The sequence below is a fragment of the Nothobranchius furzeri genome, chromosome 3, assembly GCF_043380555.1.
Source record: "Nothobranchius furzeri strain GRZ-AD chromosome 3, NfurGRZ-RIMD1, whole genome shotgun sequence".
Lineage (NCBI taxonomy): Eukaryota > Metazoa > Chordata > Actinopteri > Cyprinodontiformes > Nothobranchiidae > Nothobranchius > Nothobranchius furzeri.
This window is the reverse complement of record NC_091743.1, coordinates 47738096-47762129: the sequence shown is the minus strand read 5'-3', so window position 1 is coordinate 47762129 and position 24034 is coordinate 47738096. Positions and strand designations below refer to the sequence as shown.

The following is a 24034-nucleotide window of genomic DNA, read 5'->3' as shown; positions in this document are numbered from 1 at the left end:
TCCCTCCCTCTCCTGCTCTCCTGGAAACCCGACATCGGCTGTCAGAAGCGGGAGGTGAAGAAGGAGATGAGGCAAACAGAGTGAGTGCGACGTAAAGAAACCAGACTGGTGTGGAGGTGAGCAAAACAGCTGGAAAAGTGAGGGTGTCAGTTGAACGATCTCAATAAGAAAAGTGTGGGTGTTGCGTCCCCCCACATCCCCCACGGGTGTGACGCCCATGGCCATCTACGTGTTCATGTTTGTGACTGGGACAATTTGTCGATTCGGATAAACACTGATTTCTGACCGTAGCCCACAGTGCTAACTCTGCTGCTGCTAGGCTGAACAACAGAAAACACAGTGTGCACGCCGTAGGTCACTTTGTCGATCCAAATATTCTCAGACAAAACACCGAAACTGTGACTTAATTTGTTTTCTTCCGATTAAAGCTAGCATAAAACACTTATGCAACCGAGAAATCGTTCTCAAAGTGAAAACCAAAAACAAACTCGTAGGTAAATTAGTAGAAATAAAGAAATAAACCCAGGAAAGTGAACGTTGTTTGTGTCTGAGGCCACCTGCCGTAAGCAGTGATATCCCCTGGTTTACATTTCAGCTGTAGAGTCTGACTGTGTTTTGAAGTTCTCAGTGACCATGCCGCTCTCTGGGTCACCAACACAGCTGTTCTCACACCAGCAGCTGCTCCCACACACCCAGTGCTGCATCAGGATCGGGATAATGACTTGACTTTTAGCTTCATGACTACACTCATCTGTCATTTAGTACATTTGTGATTTATAAAGCAAGAGCTCTTACTTTGATTTCCAGTGATTTGCACAGTTGTTAGACCTGATGCTTTGTTTCATGGCAGTGCTTCAAAATGATAAACATCTATCTGACGCTGTCAACCAACTGTCGCTTTTTACCTGGAGACAATCGAAAGACTAGTCTGTCGTACTGCTGACGCTGTTTCATCGGCTCCGGTACCGAAAGAGGGGTTCGAGGACCTGGCATTCTGGATCTGTACGGAGGTCTCATTCTAAGGGTATGTGTGGAGCGACAACATGGCGTCTCATGTGTTTATGCATCTCCTAATCAAAGCTTAGCTCAAGACATCGCCTTCATTCCCACCAGAACTAATCGTTTCTTCGGATTTGCTGGTTCTGAACAACATTCCACATTACACCATTCTCCGTCTCATTCACCTTAGTTACACCATAAATTTAGTGTTTAAAGTTAGTCTAGTTTTAATTTGTTTAGTAATAAATCTTTAAACTTTTAAAACTTGACTCTCTCTTCCGTTGTCTCAGAGCTAATACGAAGCTGTTACATAATCCCTGCAATAAAAAGTTCCAATCTTCTGGTTAAAAAAGTACCCACAGATCCATAAGGTTGATTTCATATTTACTATGGAATCGTATGTCTTATGGCTCATTAAATAACATGTAAATTAACTCGTTAAACCTGTTTTAGCTTCTGATGGGAAATAGATGCTGAAACTCTAAGATTTGAAAAGCCTGACTGCTCTAGGTCAAGCTGTTGCATGGACTCATCCACCAAGAAGCGCCTTCTTAGAGGATCTACAAACCCCAAGGAGCTTCTTTCACACATGCATTCACACAGTGGTGATGATGAGCTACAATGTAGCCCCAGCTTCCCTGGGGCACCCTGATGGAAGCGAGACTGTCAAACACTGGCACCACCGGTCCCTCCGACCACCACCAGCAGGCAAGACAGGTTAGGTGTCTTGCCCAAGGACACAACAGCAGCATTCTGTGGAGCCCTAACCCAGGATCAGACCTACTACCTTGCAATTACCGGATGACTCACGCATACCTCCTGAGCTGCTGCTGCCCTCTTGACTCATGACGGGGAAGGCTGATGTTGGTTTAGCATCCAGGAAACAGTAGAGAACATCTCGACCAGTAGAAGCTAACTATTAGCATTAGCAACTCCACAACACAGCAGATGCTCCTCCAGGTTTGAGTTATTTGTGGAGATAAAACATCTATGTTGCAGAGCAAACAGAGTCAGTGCTAAAGTCACATTGCTGTTAGCCAATCAGAGGTGAGATGTCCAAATATCAGGAGATTAGACTCCAAATCCTGTCATCTGAAGCTACTTTCTCCTCCAGCTGAATCCTCCAAGCTCAAACAGGCGCATCTGAGCTTTTTTCTACCAAGTACAACTTACAAGGCATTCATTCCTACTAGAGACCACCGCAAATGTATTCAAATATGCATGAAGGACCTCTTTAAGTATGATTTTTGTGGGTGCTCTCCTCCATTTGACCAACACTTGGTTGATGAAAGAATAGATGATGTGACTCATTTCTAAGTGAAGAACGATGGAGTCAATGCATTGTACGCCATGCATTTCTACGGTAGACTCCAATTACCAGACGCTCGATTCCTCCATGACGTTTATGTTGACAGTAAGCGTACACAAACTCCCAAACAGAGCTGTGTTTCCACTCACCTTGTTGGATTATCCACCTTCAGAAACGCCTGGATGACCAAAGGAAACTCATTCTTGACTATGTAAAGGTAACTGGACATCGCTGTGGAGCAGAGACATAAATAAAGAAGGTTTTACCAAACATACAGAACAAAGACAAAGCTCCCACACATCAGATCACTGATCACTGCACACGCTAGGACAAGGTCCTCACCTCCGATGTTCTGCAGAGTGATGGCAATACCGGCTGCCATTTTCCCCGGAGTCCCAAAAGCCCTGTAGCCGAGCTGCTCGTACGCACGGATACCTGAACCACAAGATAACAGAATATAATCCAGAGCAACGGGCTGAAACTAAATTCAATTATGTTGGCGGTACGTTTCAGGGCAGGTTCATGTTTCAGACTGATCTGGTATAACTTCAGTAGAACGGGTGTTGTTTAAAACTGCGTACGTACCTACAATACCAGACGACTTTAGTAGTAAATGGATGGAATATGATGAAAGAACTGCCACCGCTGTTAAAAGGAGCCTAAAAAAGGAAAGAAAAGCTTTGCATTCATAAACAAACACATCCACAGTTTTACTTTGGTTTTCTGGTTGATTTTAACACTATTAGGGCCGGGTGTCCTGGAGGGCATGTTTTAGTGGTTTCTCTGCTCCAACAAACTTGATTTGGCGGTTGAATCACCTGTGCAGCAGCATGTTAATTACCCGCTGATTGAAATCAGGTGTGCTGAAACCGAGTTCAAACTAAAACGTGCTGGATGCCGGCCCTCCAGACCCCCGCTATAGGGTATCCAGCAGGTTATTTCTACAGCTGCAGTAGAAGAATTGTTTTCTGTGTGCACAGATTGGGTTAGAAAACCCTGTGGTTCTGTTTCACACCACGCTGTTGGCCCAGCTGAGGTTACCCCATGCATCTGGCTGCCCTCTATCGCAGGGACTGACACACAAACACATCAGATGAGCTTTTCATGTTAAAAAAGTGATTATTTTAATAAAACATTTTATTGTGATAATATGTCTTTCCTCACTCATTTTATTGTAACTAAGTCTGCAGCAGGTAATTAGAGCAGTGGAGGTTCTATGTATCTGCATTATTATTGCAATACCACATGTAACCACACCATAATGCATTAGCATGTGTCTTCCCTTCTAATTATTTGATTGGATTATTTGGTTGTTGTGATAATCTGAGGGGAAAATCCCATTTTACAGTTGCTCTCATAAAATTAGTTTTCCAAGCGAGTTCTTTAGCCTGATACAATCAAACCTCCCAAAACAAGAAGATAACCTAGCATGTTGGCCTATTTAAACTCACCACAGTCACAACTGTACATACGTTTAAAAGTAGGTCTTTTCACCCGTTGCTGCACTTTTTGAACAAAATGTTTCAGGAACAATTTCAGGAATTTTCTCAGAATGTACCACTGGTATAACTCCTCAGCCTGAGACGTTTCGTGAATGGTCCTGACTTTTTCTGACCCAAACCACCTCATTCCAACCATTTACTGTTCCGCCTTTTGTCGTTACCGTTGGCAACATTAACTTTCGCTCTCACAAGAGCACTCTCTCAATCCTTCTCTCCTTTGGTAACGACTAAGCAGCCCGTCTTTCACCTCCGCTTCAACTCTTGGCCAATAAGCAGTTTATTTTTCTTCCACAAACTCTGTGAGAGAACGCTGGGCTGACTTGCAGGCGAGGACTCAGTCCGTCAGGCCTCAGTGGGAAGACAGATCTGCTGAAGTCAGACAGACTGACACACTTGGGTGACTGTTACTCCACTCAGGGATTTTCCTCCCACACTGCATTCCCGCCCAGACCAGGACCAGTCTCCCTCTGACCCACACCCACAGGAGCATCTGAGGGGTCTGAAGCATCATGCCACCAGAAAAACGCACAAAAGGCTCGTTTCATATGTATTTAATTATCTGCATGAAACAGCGAAAAGTCAAATAAAAAATATTTGGGGAAAAAGTCAAATCTAAATCTGAATGTAAAGGCAGGTGGTAGCGCTGTTGCCTTGCAGTGTGAGGGTTGCAGGTTCAAATTCTAGCTGTGGCCTTTCAGCACAGAATTTGTATGCATGAATTTTCTTCTCACAGACTAAATAGAGTATGTTAGGTTAAAACGGTAAGATGCTTTCCATAAACGTGTGCAAAATCCATAAACATTCATGTTCATTTTGTGTTTTTTTTCTGAAAATAACAAGCATTTTCAACAAAGTCTACCGGTGTACATTTTATATTGGTTTATGTGAGTTATTGTTGCATGATTTCATGCACCTACACGCACATTGTGAAGGGGCCTGAAGGGCTGTGTAGCCGTGAGAAAACCATCAGTGAGAGGCATAAGGATTGGTCTCTGGAGCTACGGAAGAAGGTCATGTGGTCTGATGAGTCCAGATAGACAAAATCATTATTCTTTTGCAATCAAGTGAATTTGCGAGTTTCATTTTGTATCATAACCATTTTTTTCTCTCTTCTTCTTTGAGCTGTTGTGGTTAGCAAGCCTCTTCTTGCTGCATAGCTGCCACCAACTGGAGTGGAATGGGACTGGGACCAGGATGCTAACTACGATTTATGTCAACATGAAAAAATAATAGTAATGATCAAATCAAATCAAAGATACTTTTTTAATCCCAGAGGGAAATTCGAGTCTCAGTACACACAATTCAGAGATCAGACATGCATGGGCAAGACACATGACAAGAATTGGTGACTGTGGTCATTCGCAACCCTGAGTCGCGCTACCTTAATAGAGATAAGAGGGTTACATGACGGTTGGTTCAAGAGGAGGGAAAAAGGCACTTCAGAGTTACCCTCCCACAAGGAGGGCAGCTTTGCTCTGCAAAAAACACCTCAAACAGAGATATGCAACAGACTTCAGACAACACAACATAAGTGTCCACTAGGTGGGGTGGTGGGCTGGGACTCTCCCCACTTCAGTTCCTGAAGCCACGATAGAAGCAGCGCATGTCACCTCCGTGTGGATAGGGGGGGAGCATTGAGGGTTGGAGGGTTGCAGTGACCTTGGAACGTTTCAGCGGCCTTCCTGCAGTCCCGCCCAGGCTGGGAAAGGAGACAGAGTTTAGTTGCCATAGTGACAGCACATTCCACATATCTTCTGAGGGGGGAGTTTTCGTTGGAGCCTTGCTGGCTCAAGGGCGCCAGATTCCGATTAGAAATTATTTTGGGGCCAGACAGAGATAATTTCCTCTCTGTCTTACAGTTTGTTGGTCCTCAACCTCTCAGAATCACAATAATGGACATTAATCTATCCCAATCCGTGCTGATTCGTCCACTCTATCCTTGATGGCATCCATCTTTTGTGCCAAAGAATGAATCTCCGCCAAAGTTCCAAGCTTACGATTCATCTCGACAATTATGTGAGTGTGAATTCACAGCGCGGTGCAAACCATCTCTGAGCTCCGAGATCAGGCCAATATTCCTCGACAGCTCATTAATTTTCCGGTAAGCCAGGTAGCCTCCAAGGCCATTGAGCAGGAAACCTGACACCAACACCATGAATATCCACACGTCTTCAGAGTCCTCCACAGACAGCTGAGAAAGACAGACCAAGTTCCACTGTTTCCAGGAGTCCAGGATGTGTCCAACTGGGTCTTTACCGGCAGGACATCCGGGAGCCCCTTCTCCCGCTCTCATCGTTGAAAAAATTGTATCAATCGCGTTGAGAGACCAGCTCACGAGATCCATTTAAATGTATTTCAGTTTCCAGTTTCCAGAAAAATGCAGAAGCAGCCATGCACCCAGCACCCAGAGACAGACAAAGGCCTTGAGGATAAGATATGGAGGAGAGGAGGAAAAAAAGTGTCTGCACCCTCCAAGAGCCGGAAGAAGAAGTAGAAAACAGACACTTTGTGTTGGCCGGGGCTAGAAACCAACGTTAAAGGTACACGCTGCCACCCACTGGTTTGGGGTTTATAACCTCAAACGTTTTGTGAACAATGTGAATTTAATTGAAATGAACCTCAGTGGGGTGGTCAATCAGATTCCAAGGGTGGCATGTGCTACCCCAGGGCTCTCCCTGGATACGTCCCTGTACACACTGCCAGAATGACCATGCTATTTCATCAATGGATTTGTTCTTCCCTGATGACACAAGCATTTCTAAGCTGACTGAGTCAGGAGTGATTCGGCGATCACGAGAAACCCCTTTTACACTTTTTGTCACCGGCGTTTAAAGTAATTAGCAAATAATTTTAAATTTGTTTTACTCTCACAACAGACAGCATTTTAACTTTCTCCTCATCTACAGTCCTGACAACATCCAGAACGACCACAAACACGAACGGACGAGAGTGTCATGAGTCGGGGTGAGTACTCCCGTCGCACATTCCACCTTTGAGTTGTTTTTCAGGAGAGGGAGGCGCCCAGCTGCTTCTGGTTAGCAATCAACGGCACTGGCTTCTTAAGGAGTTGGAGAACACACCTCAACGCGGGATGATTACTACTACTCGGATTTTTTTGGAACATCTCTGGAGTAGAGCCTTCTCAGGATTCAGTGACTCATCAGGAAACTCACCTTTGCCACATAACAGTCTGGACTCAGCTTCCCGTGTTCTCCATCTCTCCAGTCGCCCCACTCCTCTGCTTCCCACAAGCTCCCTCTCCTGGATTTACTCACCTTGACTCACCCAACTCTCGACCGGCCCCTCCCGATTTTTCCTCATCTCCTTCGCCCAGTAAGTCTTATCTCTGCACCTCCTCAGTTAAGACTTACTTCTCAGGACTCACCTTATTTTGCTCTCCCCCTCCTCAGACGCTGAGTACGGACTTTACTCATCCACTGGAAGCTCCAGTGCGCTTTTGGTTCCTGTCTACTAATAAATACCTTTTTTTGATCTTTATTTGTGAGTGTGTTGATTCTGCATGTCCTGGGTTAAACTCCTTCCCCAGATCATGTCAGAATCATCCCGCCAACCCGCTAACCCAGCAGACTCAACCCTCTCAGATCTTCTTCAGAGAGTGTCTCAACAGGAGCAGACATTACCACTGCTTATGGATCAGCTCAACGCTGCCCACAATCGTTACCAGCAGTTGGAGGCCCTAGTCCGGCAGATCCATGAGCGGGTTACGCAGCCGCTGCCACAGACTACAAGGTCGGAACCTCAAGCAGCCGCTCCTGTTGCTTCCGGACCGGGAGTTCCTGTCCCCACAGAGACTTCTCATTTTCGTCCAGCCATTTCTCCTCCCTCACAGACATTCAGCGGTGAGTTCGAAGAATGCCACAGCTTCCTGCTCCAGTGCCGGCTTGCGTTCGAACGCTCACCTGGAGCCTTTCCCACGGACTCAAGTAAGATTTCTTACGTTATTGGACTGCTACGTGGAAGAGCCCTACGGTGGGCGGAAGCTAAGAGCCATTGTGCTGCCTTTTTAGCAGGACCTTTTGATGAGTTTTTAGCGGACTTTACATTAACTTTTGGACAGACCGAGTCCGTTTCAGATATAGGAAAGAGACTCTGGAACCTGTCGCAGGGCCGACGATCGGTTGCTGACATGTCGGTAGAGTTCCGAACCCTGGCAGCTAGGACTTCGTGGAACGAGGAGGCGTTGATGGCTGCATTCACGGAGGCCCTCAGTGTTCGTGTACGGGATCAGCTGGCGCTGTGCCCCGAACCTCAGTCTCTCGAGGGGCTCATTCGCCTGGCCATCTCCATTGATAAACGTCACCAGGAGCTACGGCGCCCCGCCAGCAGTGCCCGTCCAGCTCCTATTCCTGACCGAAACCTGGGTGGTCTTCGCTCCTTTTCCGAGACCCCCACAGCTGATGAACCTATGCAGATGGGTCGCACTCGCCTTACCCCAGAGGAACGGGAACATCGTTTGAGGTCAGGTCTCTGTTTATATTGCGGGCAGACCGGACACTTTGCCAGAGCCTGTCCTGCTCTGGGAAAAGGGAGAGCCCATCAGTAAAGCCGGGGCTACTGGTGGGCGGAAATTCAGACTCTTTTAGCTCCCGTTGTTCAATTCCATGCACTGTTTGTTTTAATTCTGAACAATTTCAGTTAGAGGCTCTGGTGGACTCTGGTTGTGAGCAATCTATGTTGGATGTCGGTTTGGTAAAGAGGTGGAAAATACCTACCACCCGTTTGTCTTCTCCTCTCACGGTTTCGTCTCTGGATGATCGCAGTTTGTCCACCATCACTCACCAGACCATCCCACTGCAGATAAAGGTGTCAGGTAACCACACAGAACTTCTGGCATTTTTTGTATTTCCCTCTCCCCAGTCTCCAGTGGTTCTTGGCCATTCCTGGTTGAAACACCACAATCCCCAGCTGAACTGGAGAACCAGTCAGATTGAAGGATGGAGTCCTGAGTGTTCTCTAGCCTGCCTTCGCTCAGCTGCACCAACTCTCCAAAATTCCACAACCTCTCCTTCTGAGAAGATTGACCTCTCCAACGTTCCTCCGGCCTACCATGACCTCCGACAGGTATTCAGTAAGGACCGTGCTTCTTCTCTTCCCCCACACAGACCTTTTGATTGCTGCATTGAGTTGTTACCCGGAGCCCCACTTCCCTCCAGTCGACTATATCACCTTTCCAAACCTGAGAGGGAGAGCATGGAGAAATACATCCAGGAGTCTCTAGCAACCGGTCTTATCAGGCCGTCCACCTCACCATTGGGGGCAGGGTTCTTCTTTGTTCCAAAGAAGGAGGGGACTCTAAGGCCCTGTATTGATTACAGGGAATTGAACCAAATAACAGTAAAGAACAAATATCCTCTGCCTCTGTTAACCTCCACTTTTGAACCCATTCAGGACGCCACCATTTTTAGCCGCCTGGATCTCAGAAATGCGTACCACTTGGTACGAATCAGACAGGGTGATGAGTGGAAGACGGCATTTAAGACTCCGTTAGGACATTTTGAGTATCTGGTAATGCCTTTCGGCCTAACAAATGCTCCAGCTGTGTTTCAGTCTCTGGTGAACTCTGTTTTAGGAGATATGTTGAATAAGTACGTGACTGTCTACTTGGATGACATTTTGATTTTTTCAAAGACTCTGGAACAACACGTCTTGCATGTGCGTTCTGTGTTGCAACGACTCCTGGAGAATCGGCTTTATGTGAAGGCCGAGAAATGTGTTTTTCATGTCTCTACTGTTAAGTTTTTAGGATTTGTGATCGAAAGTGGAAGACTGAGGGCTGACCCTGAGAAGGTCCAGGCGGTCACAGAGTGGCCTACCCCCTCGTCACGTAAACAGCTTCAGAGATTCCTGGGTTTTGCCAATTTCTACAGAAGATTCATCAGAAATTTCAGTCAGACTGCCAGACCTTTAACCAACCTCACATCCACTAACCGCCCTTTTGTTTGGTCCACAGAGGCTGAAGCAGCCTTTCAGAAGCTGAAAAAACTATTCACAAATGCTCCAGTGCTCCATCGCCCAGACCCCCAACTCCAGTTTACACTCGAGGTGGATGCCTCAGACACCGGAGTCGGCGCCGTGTTGTCACAGGTATCACCGCTCGACCATCGCCTTCACCCTTGTGCTTTTTTTTCTCGCCGTCTCACCCCAACAGAGAGCCGATATGACGTGGGTGACAGAGAGCTCTTGGCGGTGAAACTCGCCATTGAGGAGTGGAGGCACTGGCTCGAGGGAGCTGAGATTCCCTTCATCATCTGGACTGATCACAAGAATTTGGTCTACCTCAGAGAGGCCAAGAGACTAAACCCACGACAATACAGGTGGTCCCTTTTCTTCTCTCGTTTCAACTTTCAGATTTCATACCGACCCGGATCCAAGAACGTAAAACCGGATGCTCTCTCGAGACAATATGCTTCTGACCAGGAGACTGAGCTCTCCACCATCCTACCCCCGGCGTGTGTTGTGGGAGGTGTGACGTGGGAGATACGTGACCAGGTACTGGAGGCACAGAGAACTGACCCTGATCCAGGTAAGGGACCTCCAGACAGGCTCTGGGTTCCGCAGGCTGTGAGAAGCAAGGTCATTCACTGGGCTCATACTGGCAAATTTTCACTTCACCCCGGAGTAGGACGTACTATTGCACTCATCAGACGCACATTCTGGTGGCCGGCCATGTACCGAGATGTCAAGGATTATGTTTCAGGTTGCCACATCTGTGCTCAGCAGAAGGGTGATCACCGTGCACCTGCTGGACTGTTGAACCCTCTGCCGACCCCCTCTCGACCATGGTCTCATGTGGCTCTGGATTTTGTGTGTGGTTTACCGAATTCTCAGGGATTTAACACCATACTCACCATTGTGGACAGATTCTCCAAAGCATGCCATCTCATTCCTTTGAAAACTCTTCCATCTTCTACTGTTACAGCCAAACTGCTCATCAGACATGTTTTCCGGTTGCATGGTATCCCGGAGGAAATCTTGTCCGATCGTGGTCCCCAGTTCATATCCAGAGTCTGGAGGGAGTTTGCAGAGGCTCTGGGGGCCCGAGTCGCCCTTACCTCTGGACACCATCCCCAGACCAATGGTCAATGTGAGCGTATGAACCAAGAACTCGGTGCTATGTTACGCTGTGTATGTTCTGCTCACCCGTCATCATGGAGTTCGCACCTCCCCTGGATCGAATACGCCCACAATTCTCACGTCTCTACGGCAACAGGTCAGTCACCTTTTGAATCCTCCTTGGGTTATCAACCTTCCCTGTTCCCTCCACAGTCTCCAGCCCTCACCACGGTTCCACAGTTTCTCCGGGGGGCCAAACGGGCCTGGGCCTCCACCCGGGCGGCTTTGGACAGGACGGCGGCCTCCAACAAACGGCTTGCTGATCGCAGGCGGCGTCCTGCCCCGTCCTACGCTCCTGGTCAGGAGGTTTGGCTCTCCTCCAAGGATATCCCCCTGAAGGCGTCCAGCCGCAAACTGTCGCCCAGGTTTCTGGGTCCTTTCAGGATTCTGGACATCCCCACGCCCTCTACTGTCCGGCTGGCCCTGCCTCCCTCTCTCAGGGTTCACCCTGTGTTCCACGTGTCCTTGGTGAAGCCGGTGACCACGAGCCGTCTCTGCCCTACGCCTGCTCCTCCCCCGCCTGCACGGTTCTACAAGGGGGGTCTGGTTTATTCTGTTCGCAGGATTCTGGACTCCCGACCCCGTGGCAGGGGCATCCAGTACCTCGTTGACTGGGAGGGGTACGGCCCGGAGGAGCGTTCCTGGGTTCCACGCTCCTTTATTGAAGATCCGTCCCTCATCCGGGACTTTGAGGTGGCATCTGCCAGGACGCCGGGAGGCGTCCGTTGAGGGGGGGGTACTGTCATGAGTCGGGGTGAGTACTCCCGTCGCACATTCCACCTTTGAGTTGTTTTTCAGGAGAGGGAGGCGCCCAGCTGCTTCTGGTTAGCAATCAACGGCACTGGCTTCTTAAGGAGTTGGAGAACACACCTCAACGCGGGATGATTACTACTACTCGGATTTTTTTGGAACATCTCTGGAGTAGAGCCTTCTCAGGATTCAGTGACTCATCAGGAAACTCACCTTTGCCACATAACAGTCTGGACTCAGCTTCCCGTGTTCTCCATCTCTCCAGTCGCCCCACTCCTCTGCTTCCCACAAGCTCCCTCTCCTGGATTTACTCACCTTGACTCACCCAACTCTCGACCGGCCCCTCCCGATTTTTCCTCATCTCCTTCGCCCAGTAAGTCTTATCTCTGCACCTCCTCAGTTAAGACTTACTTCTCAGGACTCACCTTATTTTGCTCTCCCCCTCCTCAGACGCTGAGTACGGACTTTACTCATCCACTGGAAGCTCCAGTGCGCTTTTGGTTCCTGTCTACTAATAAATACCTTTTTTTGATCTTTATTTGTGAGTGTGTTGATTCTGCATGTCCTGGGTTAAACTCCTTCCCCAGATCATGTCAGAGAGACAGAGCGCTTCAAGCACAATCAATTGTTGATTTTATTCTCCAGCTGCTAGCTGTGACGCCTCCTGTGGGAGTTATCAGTCAATAGGCATAAATATTAACTTGTGTTAATGATGCCTCTGCTCCCTGAAGAGGGAGGGTAAAGGTCAGTTATCCCCAGAGCTAAAGCTAGACAACAGCCCATCAGGAGAAGATACAACCATTTACACATTTCTCATTTTGCTTCACTATCTTCGATATGACCGAGGCTCAGAATGGTTCAGCCTGCTAAAGAAAAGCAAAAAGGAGGACCATCGTCAGCCTGGGGTCACAGAAAACTAGTCGACACTTCTTTGCCAAGCATGTCACGGATCCAGCCTGTGTTTCTCAGCAGCTCGTCCATTGTTCAGCACCAGATCAGATATACAAACAGCCTTTTATCTGCAACAGGATGTGCAGGTGCACAAAGTCACGTACTGCCAATTTACGAGTGATTGCACAAATAAATACTGTAGCCCAGCTTGCTGGGGGATTATTTTTAGCTCCTTTTTAACCCAGTGACACAAACACAACTAGCTTAGTGACAAATAACTCAGTCCGTTCAGAAAACAGGGGTAAAAACCTGCAGTCACACAAGTCAGATCAAAGTAAGAAGCTTTAGGAGGCAAAATCCTCTAGACATGACTCCTTTAAGAGGTCTTTGGAAAACATCATCAGATCGCATTAATCGTGACACAAATATGCAAAAACATGATCAGCTGCTGATGTTGTTTCTAAGTGAGCAACAACTCCAAAAGGAGATCATAGTTTCATCATCCGTTTTGCCGTGGCCCCCAAAATGCCTTGAAACGGCCCTGGGTGTGTGACTGAGTTTTGAAAGTGATCTGAATTGTGTCAGATGTATAAATATTACATGTGTATAACTTATGGTTTTATATGGGTAAAAACATGTAGAGGAGATAAATCTACCTACATTTTACTTTTCAACACTTTACTTTGTTTTCTTGTTTTTATTTAACTATTTTCCTGTCCTGTTTGTCTCTCATCTTCCTGCATCTCCTCTAAATCTCCAGAAAAACTGCTGCCTGGATTATTACTTTTTTACCTCATCGGTTACGTTTGAGCAGATCAAAGGGATCTCCTGACTGCAAAGCGGAGTGCGTGTTACGATGCTGCGTCAGTGAGGTGAAATCACCGCAGCACACGAATTGCGGAGCGTGTCAGGAACGATTAAAAGACAGAATACCAGAGGATTTAAACAGATATGAATGATCATGTGTTAATAATAATGTTATGTTGCGCCACTTTTGAGAATGTATCGTGCGCCGGACGCAGGGGGCGCACCAATGATCAGCGCTCTACATCCTCTCCGCTCAACAGAATCCCGTTACACTGAGAGTCCATGAATATTGTAATATAGGCAGAAACTGGATCTTTCCCTAAAAGCTATGTAGCCCCCATAACTCGATCCCTGCTCCTGGATGAAACACCGGACATTTTGATCCATGTAGGAAAGCCCCCCGGACGCCCCGGACAGAGTGAAAAGTGGACATGTCCGGGGTAAAGAGGACGTATGGTCAGCCTATGGAAGAGGAAAAGGAGAAGCAGACTTTGCCATTGTGTGAAATTTCCTTTTAGGCAGACCACTTTCTTCTGAGAACTGTGGAAGAAGCCAGGCTAATGTAACAGCTAGAACACTCATGAACAAACAAACAGAAAATCTGCTTTAGCAAGCACACAATCCAAACATCCTGTCCTTGGTTTGGCTTTTAAGATGTTATTTTAGAAGAGACAGTGTCCCAAAGCACCCGTCTGTCATTGTGTGATCCATTTTTGACAAGTTTTATTTCTCTTTAACCCTTTTAGGGTGTTTGTTTTGTGAGTATTTATCCTTTCTGAGCACAAATAAGGTATGCTGCAGATTTAATACCAGACGATTACAGAACAATTAGATGCTATTTATGTCTGAAACACATTTGCATTGGAAACCGTTTAAAGGGTCCAGATTAAAAAAGGATTCTGGGAAGCATAATTCACTAAATGCTTCTAATCTGCAGTCACAGCATTGTGGCTTTAATGCGTCATCATCAGGGGCGGCGTTAGGCCTGACTACTTGGGCTGAAGCCCCGGATGTTTTATGGAAAGCCCCGGATCTAAATCGCGGAAGTAACATGCAGTACCAAAGTCCAACAGAGAGGGAGCAGCTGGCAGTAGTTTGTATACAGCCTGCCTGAGCCTCCACCACTGAAGAAGAAGCCCTTCAGCAGCCAGCTTCTTCTACACTCTCTGCCTGAAACGCATGAGTGAAGATGGACATAAGGACGTTTTTTAGACCAAAAGTACGGCGACAGAACCCCAGCTTTGATGAGACTGGTGTTGACTCAGGTTTGTGAGTCTTATTTGAAAATATTTGTTGTGCTGCTGGTTTGCCTAAAGTTAGCTTTCTATCAGGTAACGTTGTTGGAGAAAGAAAGGGAATATTTACTATCATCTCACACTAAACACTAACAGGAACAATACTCTGTCCTGAATATGCTTAATATGTAGCTTCAGATTAAAAATTATGTGGTACAAGACAAATATATTTGATGTTGACTAGTGCGTGTCATGTGTGTGTGTGTGTGTGTGTGTGTGTGTGTGTGTGTGTGCGTGTGCGTGTGCGTGTGCGTGTGCGTGTGTGTAAGCCACGGATCTTCTTCAGTCCTAAAACCGCCCCTGGTCGTCATCATTAACTCACAGAAACAGGATGACTCCCGTGTTGGCCATGGCGTACGCAAGTCCCAGAATTCCACTTCCCATGATTGCATTGCCCAGGTTGAAGACAGACATCCCAAATGAGGTTTTTCCTTCAAACTACACAAAAGAAAGAGAAGTTGGTCATGAACAGGTTAGCACTTCCAGAACTCTCGTGTGATGGTGGTTTTGATTAGTAGTTTACCACATTTGCTTAACATTTTCTTATGTTTCACTTTGTCTCCTTAGCAAGGTGATCAGTTTTAAATCTGTTTTAGCTAGTAACTAGCTAACCCTAACCCAAACCTACCAGTTTTGGGAATTAAGCGCTACTTCGACACCAACAAAGTGATTTGACGTCTGACTTAAAACGTGTCATAAATCTGATCAGGCGAAGCTTGATCAGGTCCATTTTTAAGTTGTTGCCAAACTTTTTAAAAACTTTTTTCTTTAAGACTTTCAGTTCATTGATTTGCTAACATTATTTTAGGTCAGGGGTGTGTGGCCTAGGGATGATAGCAAACGCGAAGGGTGAGTGTTCCACCCATGTTTGTGTTTAAAAGCTAGCTTGTCTTGCAGATTCACTTTCGCAGATTTAAAACAATATTTGTTAATTGGAAGCTAATTATTTTAAATTTGTTAAAAGTTCTAAATGTAACTTAATGAAACTTGCAGAAACCCTGAACCTGGAAAGTCTGCTGGTTTGATCAGGCACATCGACTAGACAGAAAAGGAAACCAATAAAGCACTCAAAGCCTAAAGAAACCTGTCTCCATAAAGGAGTGGTTTTAGAGATTTGCACTGTTGATCCGTGTGGATCCTCACATCGGTGAAGCGCGTTGTCTTCTTCTCCTCCCTGCCTGATAGGAATTCCTGGCTTTCCGGGAGGTTGGATTCTCTATTTTCATTCTTGCGAGGACTGAAAATTAGAAACACAGCTGTAAGAACATGACATGTAACGTACCCCCCTCATCCAAAACCACCTTTCCTTCCACACAGCTGTCAAACACAAAATCTCTTCATTATGGTCATACGTACCTAGCATTCTGGGTATTATTGGCTACAGGTTCCCTACAAGTAGTGTAGAGAAGTGCCATCCATCACCCAGCGCAAGCACAAAGTGGAAAAACAACACCCACAGTCACAAGATAATAAATGCAAAGACAAGGAGCTTCAATTAATCATCGTCCTGAAGAGAGGACATTAAACTACGTATTAATCAGCAGGAGCATAAAGCGCCTGATGACCGGGTCCACAGCTCAGTCTTTTAGCCCTCTAACAGCAAGTCAGCAGGTTATTTTTCAGAGGGACAATTTTTAATGTTAATGTTTGAATATGTGGATTCTGAATTTGCTTTTCAGCAGTGCTGCATGGTGGTACGATTGGTACCACTGCTGCCTCACAGCCAAGAGATCGTTTGTTCAAATCCTGGCTGCTGCCTTTCTGCACAGTTTCTGCCCATTGGCCAAAATATTATGCAAGTCAGGTTAAAAGTGTATGATCCATCCATCCATCCATCTTCCTCCACTTATCCGAGGTCGGGTCACGGGGAGCAGCAGCCCAAGCAGGGAGACCCTGACCACCTCTCCCCAGCCTCTTGGTACAGCTCCTCTGGAGGAATCCTAAGGTGTTCCCTGGCCAGCTGAGAGACAAAGTCCCTCCTGCGTGTCCTGAGTCTTCCTTCAAGGTCTTCTCCCAGTTGGACGTGCCTGGAAAACCTCAGTTCGGACGCTTATATCCATGATCTCGTTCTTTTGGTCACTACCCAAAGCTCGCGACCATAGGTGAGGGTAGGAACGTAGATCGACTGGTAAATTGAGAGCTTTGCCTTCTGGTTCAGCTCTCTCTTCACCACGACAGAACGGTGCAATGCCCGCATCACTGCAGATGTAGCACCAATCCGCCTATCTCTCTCCCATTCCGTCTTTCTCTCACTCATGAACAAGACCCTAATTCTTAAACTCCTCCACTTGGGGCAGGACCTCATCCCTGACCTGGAGGAGGCACTATGCACTAAGGTGGGTTAAGCGTCTTGTCCAAGGACACATTGGATGTTTCTCAATGCCAAGGAACCTTGCCTTGATGTCTTGGCCCCGCCCCGTTTGCTTAGGACATACGCCATCAGGAGCCGCCAAGATGTGTTTCAATGTTCATGTTCTACCGAGGAGTGTGTTCTCCATTTGTTAGCCTTTTAGCTAGCTGAGCGAGGATACACGGAATGTCTTGTAGCCTAGCCTTGGTCAAAAATTACCCAGAATACACCGCGGTATTTCCAAAAGGACAGCGGATCAGAAGCCGGCAGCTACTTCAGGGACAATTTTCAAGTTTAAAAGTAAGTCCGCTAATTTAAAATGGTTTTTTAGATCTAAAGAAGTTATCTATGGTTGGTTAGTTGATTAGTAGTTGCAGCTTCGGTGGCTAGCAGGTAGTAACTCACTTATATTTTTAATTTAATAAACATATACACAATTTAGAAAGTAAAAAAGGCTCATTATATATTTATACTGAAACTAATACGTATAAAATATGACGTTATCTCCCGTGTCACGTGATGTTACGTGACTGCCGTGGAAGCCGTGGTCACGTAATGCAAGTCTGTTCTATTTAACCGTTTTCTTTGACCAAGGCAGGACAGTGTCCTCGCCAGGCCAGGCGCCTTGGCATTGGGAAACACCCGGTGTCTGAATCTTCATCCGCCATAAACTTTGTGACGTTACCTTATTGGTGTTTCAGAAGATGAATGTCAAAACAATCTACAATGATGAAAACAATCTCATTAGAAATGGCTCATCGCAGAAGTCGTGAGCTTGCTGAAATCAGGCTAACAGATATTTTAGATGAGAGTCTTTACATTGGAGATGGACATGGATAGGGCTGCACAATATATCGAAAAATTATTGTCATCGGGATAACAGGACGTGCAATAGGCCCATCGCAAAGCACGTCAAAAACGGCGATAAATGTTTGGTTAAACATTTCCATCCGTGTCATATATCAACTTTTTGTAAATCAGCTCTGTTTTTTACGCGGAAGTATTATTTGACCAATCAAATGTAGCTCTTCTGATATGCGGCCAATCAGATGGGTCCATTCACGTAATACGCCCGCCCCCTACGTAGACCCTTAGGATGGAATGCAACACCCAAACTGAGTTAGCGGCCCCGTTCCCTTGTTCGTCATGTTGGCTCAGAGCAACGAACGCACTTCGTGCTGAGGTTTCTGGAATCAGCGCTGCTTTCAAACGTGAACGTGAGTCCGCTCGGTGTGGTTAATCATTTTTACCGGGCTGACTCCGACATGTGCCGGTGAACCAACCCACCTTCATGTCGCTAGTGTTCCACCGGGTGGTGATGTTAGCCCCAGGCTCTGGTTAGCGTCCAGCTAAAAGGCTACAGCACTCTCCTCCCAGTCCCACCCTGCTAAAGAGGGCCTGGAAAAGTTCCCCCACACATCAAAGTGATTTTTCATTTATGAGCTTTTATAACCTTGTTAATCAGGATAGTTGATTTGCTGCTGCACATAAACTGTCAGTCAGAAGCTCTGCTAGCCGGTTATCTTAAGAGGAGCTTGTTCAATTAGTTAGCTTGTTATCAGAATCATAGTTGCAGTTTCATCATCTGAGCTGCTTTTTAAGATCTAGGTAAACTTGTTCAATTTGGGGTTAAAACCAAACATTTTCACAAATTTTCCATGTAGTTTTTTGCCAGTTCCTCTTCTGAAAGGTAGACAATTGTTTTTCTCTTTCCCTCAAAAAATCCTAATATTCTCCTAGTTTGACACAGCACAGTTCACTTCCCAATTACAGCAACAGCCTTATATCATAACCACATAAGTGGAGAAAATGTTCAGTAGCAATGAGAGAATTTGCTGTTGCATTCAAGTGATGTCAACTATTATTTAACATTTAAACTTATTTTCTGGTTGTTGTTTTTTTTTATTTATTTATTCTAAAAACCCTGGTAAGGGATGTTTTTCTGTATTTGGAGCATCAGAAAAAGTTTTATGGTGGAGGTGATGTTTTAAAGTCACTGAGAAACTGCATGCATGCAGTTTGTTGTTTTGCTGCTAATACAGTAGCAGGTGCAGCTGCATATGTTTGCAATAAAAATGTTATGTTGTAATGGAATTCATGCATTAGTTTTTGTTTGCTTTGAGCCCAGAGCAGACGTCAAACGCCAGACGAAATCAACACTGCACACTTTAGTATTTGTTCATTTATCGTGAGTAATATCGATATCGCAATATTAAGCACTGTTATCGAATATCGCAGGTTTTCCTAATATCGTGCAGCCCTAGACATGGAGAAGGTCTGCTGGACTCACTTTTCACAGTCCGCTGCAAGGGATGTTTTAGCCGAAGCAGCAATCTCTTCTCCAGGTTCATGACCTTTACCATTAGGAATGGCGTTCCCATCCGTTGCAGATGTTTCCAGAGTCCCCGCTAGTTTGTCTTCACTCATACCTGCTCAGGTAAGTAACAATCTCTCTGCTGAAACGTGTGTGAAGTCAGTGTGAGATGGTTCCTCCTGGGATCTGTGGAAACCAAATAAAATGGAGTCAGTCAAAAATAAAGCTTAAAGAGCAAGTCACCCCCTACCAGAGTCTAACTCCACTCCCACTTCATGTTTGAAAAATGCAATAAATGCTGTTGCCTGGCAGACAAAGAAGGCGGAGCTGCTATCAAATACACACACACACAGGCTCACGACAGCATTGTGACATCATAATGTACCAGTTTACATCATAGCATACCTCTTAGCCAATAGCGGTGGCAGATTTAAATTAAAATACAGTGCAGAGTTTTTACCTGACGACGGCACAACACTGACAGTTTTAGGCAGAAAATTTAAATTTTAACTAAGATGCACTGAAGTTCCAAATTATTGACGACACGTGTCTGCAGCACGATTAGAAACTCGTTTATTTAGTTTATCAGCAAAAAAAAGTTTATTTGGGGGTGACTTGCTCTTTAAAGGGAGACTAGTCAGTTGTGGCTTGCTTTTAGCACCTCTTAGTGTCCGTTAGGTAGAACCAAAACAAAACGTATCTTCTTGCTGTGCGTTTGTCTTTTTAACACCTTGACCTAACAGCTGAAATGTCTCCTCAGGCTTCCTTAGAGTGTACAGGAGCGGTTTGTCGCTAAATTAAACAAATCAGTTGTGTTCATTATCTAAAACATGTAGGAAACGTGATGGAACCAGACTGCTGCACCAGGTATGTCAGCTCAATTTTGTTTTCCAACAGACTGGATCGGTACTCTGAAGTTGCAAGTGCGGTATTCTACCACAGAGGGCGGGGGGGGGGGGGGGGGGGGGGGGGGGTCTGAGTGACATTTTATGAACTCTTTAAAGGGTCCTTTTAGTATGTACTGGCTCAAGAAAATGATTTAAGTATTCTTTTAGCATACTCGGAGGGAATAGAACCAATGGTTTTAGACGTGTTTTAAGTGACTTTTCCAGTTTCTTTAGCAAAACTAATTATAACAATGCAAGATGAACTAAACAATGAACAAGTATTTACTGGAGATGTTTTATATGCAGTTGTATCATCAAGACTCAAAAATTATCTCTAAAAATTCTGACTGACTTAGGTTTACGACCAGAAAAACCCTAACAGTTATTAATAATAATAGCCTTTATTTAGTTTAAACACAAAGTTATACAGAGGAAGTAAGGCTGCCAATCAATTAAAAGTTTTAATCGTGCGTGAAGATTTTCATTAGTGATGCACCGATATGAAATTTTTGTACCGATACTGATATCTGACATTAAGATCACTGTTATGGCCGATAACCAATATTTGCCGACACCGATATACTGACATTAACCCTCCCACCGTCCTAATGGGTGTGACCCCGCGAGGAAAGTTGACCATTGAGCAGGGTTAATGGTTTATCCCTTGGGTCTGTGTGGCAGGGGTGAGGAGTGAGCACCACCTCACCCCTGCCACGTGGACCTTAAGGGATAAACCATTGTTACAGCCCCTGCTACTGGAAGAAAACAAGAACCCATCCTCTTAGGGGACTGCTGTGCCAGTGCAACCAGCTGATTGGCTGCTTCAGATGTTTCTGCCGATGCCCTTCTGCTTTATTATTGGTTTAGCTGTGTGCAGCCTGGATTTTATGAGTGGCAGCACCTGTGCAGCCAAAAAGAGGCTGCTAAGTGCAAGTTGGAGAGACTCAGGGGGATCAGGAATTCAGGCTGATCAGAGAGAGCACCTTTGGTAGCTTTTGCCTGTGTGGCATTTTTGGTGAGGCCTTTTAGAGGCTTGGTTTTAATAAAAAATACATACTCTTAAACATTAACCTTGTGTCCTGACCTCCTCCTTTTGTTGCAGTCCCACGAGCCGGGCTGTAACAACCATCAGTCCTGCTCAATGGTCAACTTTCCTCGCAGGGTCACCCATAAAGACAGTGGGAGGGTTAATGCTTCTAAAATCAGCAGATTTTGTATAGAAAGAAAATTATTAAAGCTGAATTTACGTCATTATGTACACACACCACACATATTTACGCTTCTGAGATGACCACAATCACTGTCACATGACTAAACAATTACACATTATGCAAACAAATGGAAACAAGATGGAAAAAATATCGGTTGTTAATATCGGCCCACTTTTATTTATCGAACCGATATCGATATGTTAAAATATGACTAACATTGGCCGATTCCAATATTGATGCCGATATATTGTCCATCCCTATTTTCATGCATTTATAAGCATAGACGACGAAAAACACATTTCCACAGTGAAAACATCTGTTTATTATTCCAACAATCCAAAACAAAGTCAAATTCTGTGCTTCCACAGAAACATCTTGTACCTCAATGCAGAAAACATACAGAGAAAGTACACTTAAGAAAGTCCTCCCACACAATTTACTACGACTCCTCAGACGTCTTCCACTGTACAAGGGGTAGGCATCTCTGGTCCTAGAGAGCCGCTAGCCAGCATGTTTTAGAGGCTTCTCTGCTGCAGCACACCTGATTTTAATCATCAGGTGATTGACGGGCTTCTGCAGAACTTGATCAGATGCTGAACAGGTGATTCGACTGCGTTGAAGCAGGGAAACAGGTAAATGTTGAATTGACTTAACCAAGTTGTGTCAGCTGGTTCCTCTAAACCTAGCTGAGTGTTAAACACTGTTAAACATTGTTTTGTTAAAAGTGAATTTTACTCTTTGCATTGAAGCAATTGGGTTTAGTGGAACCAGTTGACACAACTTGGTGCAATTAATTCAACATTTCCTTTCCTATAGTGTAGAGGCCAGAATGTAGTCTATAAAATAACAATAAAGCAATGGGATACACGGTGTTCCATAGAAAACCTGGAGCAAGTATAAGTGACAACAGTACCTTTCATCGTTTAGTAGGGGTTGTATGAACTAGTCGACTAGTCGACCTCACTGCTCTGTAGTGACTTTTTATGCCTGTCATCGACTAGTCGGTGTCACGTGATGATGACAAGATGCAGTCCTCGGAAAAGACAGCAGGTGACGAGCCTCTGCGCGTCTGGATCGAGGCGGAGGCAACGCGCTGTGCCAGAGCGTCGGTAGTGACACCCGCCGTAAAATTGACATTTAACCAAATTGTGACCTTTTCCCTCTTGCAATTTAACCTTCCCCTCACCCCCATCCTAACCTTAACCAGCTTGCGCATGCAAAGCTCTGATTGTTGACGCGCTCCAGACATCTGCGTCCTGAGCACGGCCACAGTAACATTTTCAAATCAGGTGTCGCCACCTCAAAAACAAATGTAACGCGATCGTTCATGTCGGCTCATTTCCTTTTATGTTTTATGTCTTTTATTTTTGCCTGATGCACCCCGCTGCTGTGGAGCGGGGCGCATCATCTGTTTTGTCCTCCGGTGACGCACTGCGGCCGGCGAGCAGCACGCACTCTGCTGTTTCTGCGGTCGGTAGATCTTTTAGAACTGCAGTTCAAACGTAACTCATAAGGTGAATATATATGAACCCAGGTAGCAGTTTTTTTTAGGACTGAGAGGAGATGCTGGAAGATAATAAACAGGCAGGACAGAAAAATAGTCAAATAAAAACAAGTTAGTTTTTGTACCTGCTGGTTGCAACAAACAGACACCATTGAAGGTAATCAGAAGTGAGGAACAGAAAATGAAATAATTATTTTAATGTTTAGAGCAGCAGGAACTCAGAGAGGCTGCAGGTGCATCAGTGAGTTTGTGGCCGCTGCGCAGGGGGAGGGGGGAGAGGGCTGAAGCAGAAAATACCGTTGTTAAAAGAAATGTGTTTAACTTTGACAATGTGGGAGCAATTTTGATTTTCAAAAACTCCAGCGAACCTACCGACCCCCGACCCCCCCCCCCCCCCCCTCCTTTCAGGTGTAAGATGTCTCCAACGACTAGTCGAAGTCGACTCGATTTTCATTACTTGACTGTCGACTTTAAAAAAATTAAGTCATGCCACCCATATCGTTTAGCAGAAGCTTTTGCTGTCATTTTACATTTTTCAGGTATCTCATCCTTTCTCGGTTGACCCATATCTATATTTTCATGGTAAAAACACATTTAGATTAGTGTGACTTTGTGACTAAACGTTAGATGCTAAACAGTAACCTCCCACTGAAATCCAGAGTTACTGGTGAATGGATGTTTTTTGGCAAACCTCGTGAATAATTGACAGATAAAGTGACAGGTCTTCGTGAGTTTTTAGTTCGCTGTGTCACACTGGGCCTTCGCTTCCTGGGTCTCCTGTTGTTTTGCATTAGCTGACCATCTGGCTTCAGGGGGGCCCAGAAGGGCCCCTTTGACATGGATCTCCTAGATGTTGTTGACTAAATCCCTCCCATCACTATCTGGCTGGCCCTACATGATCTTTCTTTGCTCCAGTGCATAAACAGCAGCTAGAATAGTGACCATGTTGGGATCTGTAAAAGGGGGAGAACACACAGATGGGTAAACACCCCTCCAGCATTGAGAGAAGAACCAGCCAGGACCAGCTACACACCAGTTCTAGCCGTCTTTGTGCCTCCATTTATCTGCTTGTCACTTTTCT

At 45.6% G+C, this 24034-nt stretch overlaps 1 protein-coding gene across 2 annotated transcripts in view; it reads right to left on the bottom strand.

Moving 5' to 3' along the window:
• LOC107385727 (sodium-coupled neutral amino acid transporter 3) overlaps positions 1-24034 on the bottom strand; it is a 57528-nt gene that overhangs the window by 13132 nt on the left and 20362 nt on the right. The window contains exons 2-8 of one of the 2 annotated variants that reach the window (XM_015959803.3): positions 19328-19537; positions 16044-16076; positions 15831-15924; positions 15010-15125; positions 2894-2967; positions 2651-2743; positions 2458-2539 (exon numbers count right to left, since the gene is read on the bottom strand). In XM_015959803.3, coding sequence (XP_015815289.3) covers positions 2458-2539; positions 2651-2743; positions 2894-2967; positions 15010-15125; positions 15831-15924; positions 16044-16076; positions 19328-19464 — 629 coding nt within the window. In that variant the 5' untranslated portion in view covers positions 19465-19537. The remainder of the gene's footprint in view (positions 1-2457; positions 2540-2650; positions 2744-2893; positions 2968-15009; positions 15126-15830; positions 15925-16043; positions 16077-19327; positions 19538-24034) is intronic. The other variant, XM_015959804.3, reaches the window with a different exon arrangement.